This window comes from Pholis gunnellus, assembly GCF_910591455.1.
Source record: "Pholis gunnellus genome assembly, chromosome: 21".
NCBI classification, from domain to species: Eukaryota; Metazoa; Chordata; class Actinopteri; order Perciformes; family Pholidae; genus Pholis; species Pholis gunnellus.
Genome location: NC_136548.1, coordinates 18258410 through 18269532, shown reverse-complemented (window position 1 = coordinate 18269532; position 11123 = coordinate 18258410). Strand labels below are relative to the sequence as shown.

The 11123-nt window shown below is 44.1% G+C and overlaps 1 protein-coding gene across 1 annotated transcript; it reads right to left on the bottom strand.

The window, feature by feature from the left end:
* Nucleotides 1-614: 614 nt before the first annotated feature.
* Nucleotides 615-10489, bottom strand: grb7 (growth factor receptor bound protein 7; the record flags this gene model as incomplete). Its single annotated transcript, XM_079183023.1, is given in 15 exon segments — nucleotides 615-761; nucleotides 850-943; nucleotides 1043-1130; nucleotides 1390-1447; nucleotides 1561-1671; nucleotides 1756-1839; nucleotides 1930-2028; nucleotides 2524-2621; nucleotides 2624-2795; nucleotides 3494-3568; nucleotides 4732-4853; nucleotides 4945-5101; nucleotides 7178-7304; nucleotides 8228-8443; nucleotides 10408-10489. Coding segments are annotated over 14 exon segments (1593 nt in total). The 5' UTR covers nucleotides 8389-8443; nucleotides 10408-10489.
* Nucleotides 10490-11123: the final 634 nt, after the last annotated feature.

The following is an 11123-nucleotide window of genomic DNA, read 5'->3' as shown; positions in this document are numbered from 1 at the left end:
GTGCAAATACAGCGATGAAAGTTCTAAAATCAACACAAAAGATTGTTTTTAAGGCAAAAATGACAAAAGTCAAACGTACAAAACAGTCAGAGGAGGATGTTACATGCTACATGATTGCAACCTGGGTTATTTTCAAGATTAGAATATCACAATGTAAAATATTAAAGTGTTCATTTCTTTACACCAGCTGGAAAAAAAAAAAACAGAAGCTTAGACTCAGAGCGCCCTCTGGTGGCCACAGGCGCTCCGTGAGATCTGGTGAAAAGAACACAATCAGACGAAACTCATCACACCGTGGCCGTGATGTGGATCCGGATCAAAGTGCACTGCAAGTGTGTCCAACAGGGGGGGGGGGGGGGGGGGGGGGGGGGGGGGAGGGGGCGGGGGGGGGGGGGGGGAGGGGGGGGGGGGGGGGGGGGGGGGGGGGGGGCCTTCATTAGTTAAAAATAAAAAAGTAAAAATACTAAAGAGGAGTCCACGTCTCACAAACCCCAAAGATATCACACAGACCTCCACAGAATCTCTGCTTCTTAGATATGAACACAATCCGATGCTCAGGGTTTGGGCGTCAAGATTGTGGCCCCCAAAGAGAGGTGTGTGTGTGGGGGGGGGGCTCATAGAGCCACACAGACACAGGGGTGCTTGAGGCAGACGGGGAGGATGCCCTTGTTGATCTGGTGGAACTCCACCAGCTGCAGGAGGTCGATGAAGAGCGTCACGCCGTCGTCCATGGTGAAGTACTTCCTGCCGTCGTCCTCGCACTGCAAGAAGAAGCTCACCGGTTAGGACGCACAGGAAAAAAAGATAAAGGAGGCGCGTGTTCCTTTAAGAGGACGGACGGGAACTCACGGGGATCACCAGGTAATGTTTGGTCTTCAGCTTGTAACACAGCGAGAGGACGAAGCACTGAGCGTGCTGCTGGCTCTCACGGATCAGGAACATCCTGCACAGCGACGCACGAGGATAAAGAACTCGACTAGTGAAACAGATGCTTCAGAGTCTACAAGGTCTGTTTGTGTTTAACTGGATCTCGTCCACTCACCCGTCTACGAGGCCCTGCTTCTCTATCAGCCTCTGCGTCTCCTTTCTGGACACGCGACCATGAAACCAGGGCTGAGACTTGTGGATCGCTGCAAACAGAACAAACAGACGGTGAGCGTTTCTCTTTTCTAACATCTGGACTAGAGGACAGATGATGCCGTCAGAGGTCGTATTTAAACATGAGCTCAAAACAAATAAGTGTGATGAAAGCATCTCCTCACTTCCATCTTAGTGAGACTAGGACGTGAGGAGATGAGGAGAGGATGTACAAACTGAGGAATGAGAAGAGCCCCGGACCAGGACCCCGGACCAGGACCCCGGACCAGGTCTCCTCTCATGTGGACTTACAGGACGGTTTCGCTCCAGAGTTCACGTTGGGCAGACTGCACCTCAGAGCTTCTCTCCTCTAAATCAGAGAAGAAGAAACATCACTAAAGTTTATCCTCCTTAAAGAAGAAGTGTGGTTTATTAAACCTACTGAAGGACGAGTCCTAATCCCTCCCTCCCTTCCTCCCTCACCCTCCAGGCTTGTCCCTCCTCCCTCTCAGCGCTCTGGGCCTCCACGGGGTTCTGGATGACCCGTCCTCCGGTCTTCCCTGAGAAGTCCATGGCCACCATACTGTCCTCAGACTTTGACAGAAACACAGACGAGAGTTTAGAAACGTGATGCCGAAGCTACAGAACTGCGTCATGTGACCCGTGAGGTGAACTCACTTTGACGTCCACCGCTTTGGTTCGTTCCAGGTTCCTCGGGGCCGACTTTGATTGCTGGTAGTTGGAATGGAGCTGCTTCCCGTACTGATCACACACAAACAAACACAATAAACAACGATAAAGAAGATGTATTGTTAGAAACCCGATGAGTGAAGACAGAAGAGGACCGGAGACCTTGAAGAGCCTGAAGGCCGACGTCCAACACGTCCGAGTCTGCTCGTTCTCAGCACACAAGATCTTCAGGTCCTGAACTCGGAGCGGACTCTTGGACGGCTGCAGAAACAAAGTAAAGAACAGCAGAAGATCCGTTCATTAACAGAACCACGACTCAAGAACCGAAACATCAACGACTCTTTTGGTTTAGAGGATATTCTGATAATGAGAAGCCTGGTGATAATCTAAAGAACATGTTAGTCCGTCTCTTAATACTTCCTGTCTGCCTTCAGCTTCCTGAACATCGGATCCCACTGAATCTCTAAAAACAGGTCACAGATCAGATCTTCTCCCTCCTGAAACATCTGGCCTCTGTAGCTCAGAGTCCATCACTCGACTCAACAACCTGAAGTCCTCTCTGCTCTCAGGACGATGATCCGTCTGATCCCGACCGTGAGGACCAGAGGAACGAACACTTGAAACGTAAACCTTACATTGAGGTTTCAAAACTCTGTCAATGAGGCAGATCGGTGGTCGATAATGAGAATAAACCCTCTAAAAGGAATCTGGTTTGACTTGAGCTCAAACATTATTATTATTATTTATAGACGTTACCTTAATGCAGAAGGTGAAGTCCGCTGGCGCTCCGTAGCGTTTCCGGCTGTTCACCACCGTGTAGACGTTCAGATCGTCCAGATCAGCCACGTACTGTCCTGCTGGTTCTGTGTTTCGGGACTCGACCCGCCAACCTTTGAGGAGCCTTTGGTGGAGCAGTAGAGTCCGGAGCGGCGGAGGAAGTAGTAGACCTTCTTCCAGGACTTCCGACTCGGCTCTTTGACCTGCAGGAACCCCTGAATCTCTGGACACGTCCCGGATCTCAGCAGGTTCTGAGGAACACAGAAGAATCCATCGCTTTAATGTTAAAGTTCTGAGAAATGAAGCCGTGCAGCCGCTGAAGCTACAGATGTTCATGTAGTTTGGAATTCTTTAATAATAAAAAGCGCTGCTCGTTACTTTCACTGGAAAAGATCCGACAACACGGGACCGCTTGTGTTCGGTCGGTTTTAAGAGTTTCTGGTTTCATTAATCTAAACTACTCCAGCTGTTAGATTATATAACACAGTGGTGACAGTGATCGTAAACGGTCCAGCTTGTATTTTTAGTTATCCTGCAAAACAGTACAAATGTTTAATATTTTGGTGTTTTACTGACAGATTATCTCTGAGATCACGAGAGGAACTCGTTTATTGTAAACGACACGTTTCGTTTGTGTGGAGACAGGAAACGGTCATAAAAACACTTATTAATCAAAAGGAAAAGTCTGTTCCTAGTTTATTAAATGAGGATTTACTGCTTTGCTGCTTTTAAGACGTTCACGCAGACATAACTTGACAGTAACCAGCATCATCTTTGGCTTCGTGACCATTTTTCACACGTTTCACAGACAGAACGGATTCTGTGAAACTAAAAATAAATTCCATTTAGTTCATGAAAACTTGAAAAATGAAACTGATGAACAGAATTCATAGAAACATGAATAAACAGACTGAAGGGAGACTGTGGTCGTGTTGAATCGCTGAGTCACCTGAATGAGATCTGATGACGTCATCCCTTTGGTGACGTCGGCGCTGTCGGAGATCATGCTCTCTGGGAAGAAGAGCTGAGGAAGAGGAGGAAGGTTTAAAATCCTCATTTACAAGACAGACGCTGAAGAAGACGAGACTCACCTGAAAGGATTCATGCTTTGAGGTTTATTTAGAGGAAACGTAATAACTTATTGTTCAGACAAAGTCAAAGTTGTTGTCCAACCTCAGTAACAGTTAAACGTTAGAGTGTTTTCTAAATCTTTAAAAAGAAATTAAACTTGTTATTTTTTATGATTTATGGCATTATAACTGATATTCTCTTGTTCCAGCCTCTCAGATAAAACGTTTGTTGCTTTTAGTCTTTGTCAACTATTTTATTACAATTAATCAAACAAAAGTGACATTTTGACACATCACCTCAAACTTTGGTCCATTTTTTAAACTTTTACATTTAGACAGATTTAATATTGAAATGAACAATCTAATAAAGCATTTTTCAAGGAGTATATTTGCGCTGAAGCACATTCCTGACCTTATAAGTCAAAGTTAACCCTCTGGCCGTGAACGCAGCGTCTTTGCATCCTGTTTGCATGAGGCGGTCGTCGCTCACATGACACAGTGAACCCGTGATCGTACGGAGGAAGGCGTGGATCCACCGCGCAGACAGAACCAGTTTCTCATTGTGATCCGTCACGTTTGTTTGAACAGCGACAGACCAGATGTGATGAAACACCTGGAGGCGTCGAGTCGACGTGTCTGCACCGGCACGCAACCCGCCAATCATTCCATGCGGTTGTGTAAAAGCTGACAGTTATTGTTGTCTGATGCTGTTTGCATTGTTGATGAGCTTTAAGCTCTCACCAGTCCTGTAGACTTTAACGCCAAAGTACAGTGAAAGTGGGATGTTTTTGGTAGAGACCTGTCAATCACTGTGTAGCCCCGCCCCTAAAGCATCCCCTGCTTTATGGTCTGTGTGACTCTAAATGGACCATCATTTACTAAATGAACATCATGCTGTATTGAAGAAGACTTGAAACTAGAGATTGAGACCATAAACTCATGTTTACAATGTTTACTGAGGTAATAAATCAAGAGAGAAGTAGAGTCATTTTCTCATAGACTTCTATACAACCAGAGGAGTCGCCCCCTGGTGGTCACTAGAGAGAATGCAGCTTTAAGTTAGAGCCAAGCTGCCTTCATTTCATAATAGTTCGTTTACAAGCGTCGGGCTGCGTACCATCGGGTTCCTGAAGAACTCGTACTTGGCGTAGTTTTTGCAGAAACTGAACCTCGTGTCTCCTTTGGGCGACCAGGTCGCCTGAACCTCCAGCACGACCTCGTGGTCCTCCAGACATCTCTCTGAGGAGGAACAACACAACGTCTCATGAGCCTTGTTTTTGTTTTTGTTGCACCATTTAGTGACGGGTTTCCTGTTAAAGCACAGTCGTACCCAGACCCAGCGTGGGGTGGAGCTCCAGCAGAACCCAGTTCTCCTGATCGCTGCAGTGAGCCGTCTGGACCAACATGTGACAAACCTCTCTGGTCGTCGCTCCTCGAGAAACCCACACCGACCGGCTGTGACTGTCCTCGCCGTACACCTTGATCAGCTGATGGAAACACAACATTCACGTATACAGTTAACACGAATAAGGTAGCACAACACGGTTTCACTTCTTTACGCAAGATCAAGATTAAACTGGTGAGTCGTTCACTTCTGTGACACGAAGAATAATAAAGTGATCTTGATCTCAGCGCACTAAACGTGGATTAATCCGCCGCTGAAAATAGTCCCCAAACAAATGCACTCTGTTCGTTTGATTAAGAACTACAGCGAGCAGCTGCTTTAGTGAATTACTATTAACTATTTTATACCGACTGGAGCCGGGGCGGTCGCCTCCGTCCCTCTTTGTGCAGAATGACATTTCATTCTTAGCTTTGTCCCCTCAGTATGTAAAGCATCTCTGTGAATTCAAACGCTTGTTGTTGTTTTTTTAAAGCGGAGTAACTGAATAAACGTCGGCTCTGCCAAGAATCTGTCAACTGCAGCGCTGCAAAGTCAGACAGTCGGTTAAAGAGCGAGACGGCTCTTCAAACTCTTCCTCACTGAGGAAGTCAAGAGGAGACGTGAAATCACAGGTCTGCTGTCGAGTAAAGACAGAAATGAGATCCGTGTCTCTGATGAAGGACGCTGCTCTCTGATCTGGGTTCAGCTCATTTAAGGGTCGGGATGGTTTAGTGCGTGTTTTAGGAGCGTGCTGCCATCTGACGCGTCGACCTCACGCAGCGCCTAAAGAAAACAAACCGGCCCGGCCACAAAACGCAGCGGCCGTCACGTCAGCGAGTCCCGACTGGTCGGACGAGTGTCGACGTCAGTCGGGACAGATTATCATCAACCGGAGGAGGAACATTCCTCCAGAGGTCCAATATCCGCTCAGTCCACTTTGACTTCTGACTGGTTTTATATTAAAGAGGGAAATGTTTCAGATATTATAAAAACACTACGAATAGAAAGCTTTCATTCATTATGTCTCTAAACGCTCACAAACAGAGCAACACTTTACTAAATAGAGGAGAGTGAAGGAACAATAACTTTAGTTTAAACTCGTCCTTAACTGATCACTAGAAACGAGTCTTTTCAGCCCTCGTAGGACGTTTGTTTGGTAACTTCCATTACCTGAAGGCCACCGTACTTCATATTTAAAGTGACGTTTGAGAACAGACTACGGTTCATCACTTTAAAGCCGACTACAGTTTGTGTAACGCTTCAGACTCTCGTGTTTAAAATCAATACGTCCCACCTCGTTACGAGTATCGTTAGGATTTCATAGATACTCTATGGACGGGTATATAGTGCGACACTGTAAACAATGAATTCAGAGTAAACCATCACCGTTCATGTAGAAGCACAGGAGAGCGAGCGGAGCGACGACACGCTGTAATCAACAGACGTGTTTATTCAAAATAAGGCGGCGTCGCGCGGCAACACGGCCCGTCAGTCACGGTCACGACCGAACTTCCCTCGATGTTTCAGCAAACAGGTTAAGACACATTTAGAGGATCCGGTTGCTGGTTTTCCTCACCTGTCAGACCCTTCAGCTCACGCAGGTGTGATGGGATTAACACAGAAGGTGCGATTTGTCCAAACAAATACACCTTAAGAGGATAAACTGAAGACGTGTTTTTCTTGCGGTGAAGAAATGGCGTGAAACGATCAAAACAGACGACGTGTTCATCGCGTGTAAATCTTTACAAATATCACTTTAAAAAAGGCTCAGTGAGCTCATAGAACAGCTGGGTGCTGTAGTTTATATCAAACGTTACTCAAAAAAGGAGGAAACGGCACATTCGTAGGGGACTATTTTCAGTGGCGGATGAATACACAGACGGTTCTTGTAATAAGATGAATTCATTGTGTTTTTTGGTCTTTTCAAGCGATTTTCTGACAGTAAGAATAACAGAATATTGACGGACGTTTCCATTAAATGAGGATCTACATTTGGATATGAAATAAGTTTGAAATCTGAACATTTCATTAAAAGTTTCACACGTAGGGGAGCGATGCCTCCAAATCATTGATTCATAGTTCAGTGAACCGGCTGTGACGCGAGAGGAATTAAAGTGTTAGAACCTGAACAGACTTCCTGTGGAGCTCCTGCTCACCGACGAGGCTTTAATGAACTCACGTGTTTGTTGCTGGCCGGCGGTGGAAGAGAACCGACGAGCACCGGAGACTTTGAGGGGCTGCACAGCTCCGGGAACGGGTTCGGTATCGCCGGCACGGAGGAAGAGAAGGAGTCTACGCCCTTCACCCTGGAAAACACACAGAGATGAACAAAGGAACATTAAAAATGGAGGTCAGCAGAAACCCAAAACTGACAAATGATCTTAACATAATATAAATGTACAATGACATGAAAAGACAAGTCTGGTGACGTTCTGTGTTTTTAATAAATCCATGAATCATCTACTAACATTTATTATTTCTCTTTACCATGAAGCTCCACTAACAACCATCACTGTCCTCACTATGAACACGCTGCATTCTGACTCAATCACACAAACACTAGAGCACCAAACGTGGATTCATCCGCCGCTGAAAATAGTCCCAAACAAATGAACCATTTCTTCCCGTTTGATTAAAAACTAGTGTGACACTATAGTATAATATATAAATCTTCTTTCATTGTATTCTGAGCTTTTTTCTACAGCATGTAAAGCATGTTTGAGGAAATTGAAAAAGCGTTCTATGAATCTGAAGTATTAATATTATTGTTTATTATCTTTATGAGCCGTTTTTTAAAACTGAATAATAATAAAACATTGATGAATGCAGATTTTAAACACGCACGTCTTCAATAGGAGCGAACAGGGCCGAGGGTTCTGGTCTCATGAGAAACTAGATTATTTCAGCCTTTGAGCTGCGTCTGTCTGTCACACTCTGGAGCTCTTCAGCGTATTTAAACTTTCTTATCCGTCTTGGCAGAATACTGCATTTTGATATATTGTCAGATATTCAAGCCAGGTTGTAAATAATTAGGATGTTTATCTATTTGACATCATTGCATCGAGGAAACAAAAGAGGATCTCAGGTTTATTACTCGCTCGATCAACAGGAACGTGTTTACACATCGGACGACTTTCTGCCTGACGTTGAGCCACTGACTCGAGTCAACATCCAGCTGGAGACGACTATTGACTCATGTCGTTCGTCTGTCTGTCTGTCTGTCTGTTACCGGTTCACGTTGATGACGATGGGCTGCGAGCGTCTGATGGACGGAGACTCGTCCACTAGAGGAGCCAGAGAGGAGCCCGCCAGCGCCTCCGCTTCCTCCGACGTCTCCTTCCCCTCTGCGCCATCGAACGCTTCTTTCCAGGAACCTTCCACCTCCATCATGCTACCCGAGCAGGAAGCAGGAAGAAGTCCGACGATCAGCCTCCAAACCACCAGGCTGAGAACACACAAGAGCTTTATTTACACTGGTGGAATAACCGCGTACAGTCACTCAACTACTGGATTTAATAAGAGGTGCAGCGGATCATAGAAGTCACGGATCAGCACATAAGAGATAGATAGATAGATAGATAGATAGATAGATAGATAGATAGATAGATAGATAGATAGATAGATAGATAGAGATACACAACTTTTATATTGCTTTCTTTTGCCATTTTCCCAAAAGTCATTTCAACCTCTCTGAAGTCAGTAAACCATGAAAAATACTAAAAGTTACCCTTTAACTTGATTTTATCATAATTTATAGTGTTTTATTTCTTTATACAAACAATTCAAATGATAAAGAAATAAGAACAGTAAATGAAGAATACTCTGAATATAAAAACACAGTGCAGCATGTGATTAAATACTACAACACACACAGAGCAGCAGGTGTTTTCATGCTGTGTGTGTGTGTGCGTGCGTGCGTGCGTGCGTGCGTGTATCCAGTTTCTGTAATGTCTCTCTGGCTCTGCGCCATCAAAAATCTATTTTCGGAGACGAAAGTGTGACTCGGGCGTGTTGTTGTGTCGCGTTGTGCGTTAATCTGAATAATAGTTCTGCGACGCGGTAGTTTCATCACTGACGTCATCGTAGTTATCACGAACGTCCTGCAGACTGAAGCAGCAACACGATCAGCTGAAGCTGAACATATCAGATATAAAACATCATAGACACACCATCTGTGCAGGAGAGGGTTTGTCTTGTTATTGCGGATCACGCAGCAGGCTGACGAAACGCTGCACTTGTTTATAGAAACTTAATCAGACCTGCGACCGGTTTCCTCGAGTGGAGAGCCGACCAGACGGTAATAAAAGTGGAATGTACCAGATGTCGCGCTGCAACTAACAATTCATTTAATTACACACTCAGCTGATTGTGTTTTTTTGGGGGGGTTTAATCATCTCATTAGCTAATTAAATTCAAATTAAGTTCCCAAAGTGACGCCCTAAAAACAACAAGTTCAAAGTGAAATAGAAACAGTGAAGAAGTGATTTCTGCTCGATTAAAAGGCTTTAAACAATTAATTAATTATCAAAATGGCCGCCAGTGTTCAGACACCTTTCTCCAATATAGAGTATGATGTCATCACCAGTGATTTATGACTAAATCAAAAGAGCTACAGAAATCTAGATTTCATTACATAATTTAGTATACATTTTATATTTATCAGGTGATTATATTAGTCATAATTTCGTCTATTAACTAGAATGAAAATTGTGTAAAATGACCATCTAATGAACCCAATGTGTGTTTAGCTTGTTTTTCAACCCAAAACTCCCACAAACAGGTTTATCGTCACATAAGACAAAGAAAAGCAGCAAATCCTCACAATACGAGTGGAATCTGTGAGTTTTCTGCCTGATTAACTGATTTAAAACTACTAATTAACCTACAAAATGGCTGGCAACACATTAATTAAAGTTATTAGTATGATCATAATTAGAGATATGTGGTCTTGAGAACCAACAGACCCACACTATGCAAGTAGGCCAATGATGAGTGTCCTCCTGTATGTGGGTCACCGGAGACACAGTACCACACGTGCTGGAGGACACATGTTATCACTCAAGTCCACCTTAAACCCTCAGTTTATGTTCAGAAATGTTGGATAACTTTGGTTTATAATCTGTTAGAGAAGGAGGAACAGACAAACTGCTGCTACTTCTAAACGCCTGAAGCCCAACATGTAGTCAAAGCGACAAAACCTCACAGTGAAAATAAATGAATTAACTCGCATTCCCTCAATGACGCTCCGTCGACATTAAACTGCTGTAATCACGTTAACAACAACACAGAGAAAACTTCGGCTAAGTTCGGCTACAGCGTCTCTTCTACTGACTTCGTGTTTCGCGGTTAAAGTCCGCGTGCACCTGTCTGGAGCCGCTCGTTAGCTGCGTGGAAAGACACAGAACGTACCTGTGCAGTGCGTGCGGTCCGTCGGGCGGGTTTTCAGCTGTCAGCCATCAGGTTAATCACAACATGTGAAGCGCTGTGTTGGTCTGACATGTGAACAGGACGCCGTGTCGCTGTTAATGTGCCAACAATTATTACCTGAGTAGAGAGGTGGAGGGGTGGGCGGGGCCTGTCTGTCAGGTGTGCGCTCTAAACCACGCCCCCCCCCCCACGCACTGAGGCCGTTTGCAGGTCAACGGGTTAAAATGTATGACAGCGTGCGCGTGTACAGCTTCCGGGTTCATGTTCTTCTCAACATTAGTACATTTAGTACAAGTACTGTCCTTAAGTACAGCTTTGAGGTACTTATTTCTTCAGTACTTCTACTTCACTACGGTTCAGAGGCAATATCTTGTACTTTTTACTGCACTTTATGTATTTAATAAACTTAAAGTTTGGCCTTCTGGATACTTTACAAATTCAGATGAATAATACAAAATAATAAACAAATACATTATATTAGTTAGTGGAATTATCAAGCTACCCAGCAGTATATAAAGTAATATAAAATATATATATATAATACATTAAAAATAACCCACATTTTGTAGCTGCAATATTTAAGAGATGCACGTATTAATGCATTTATTTTCACAACACAATAATATAATATACATTATTCTTAAATGGTGCATTCTGCATGATGAGTAATTTACTTTTGTTACTTTGCTGATACTTTT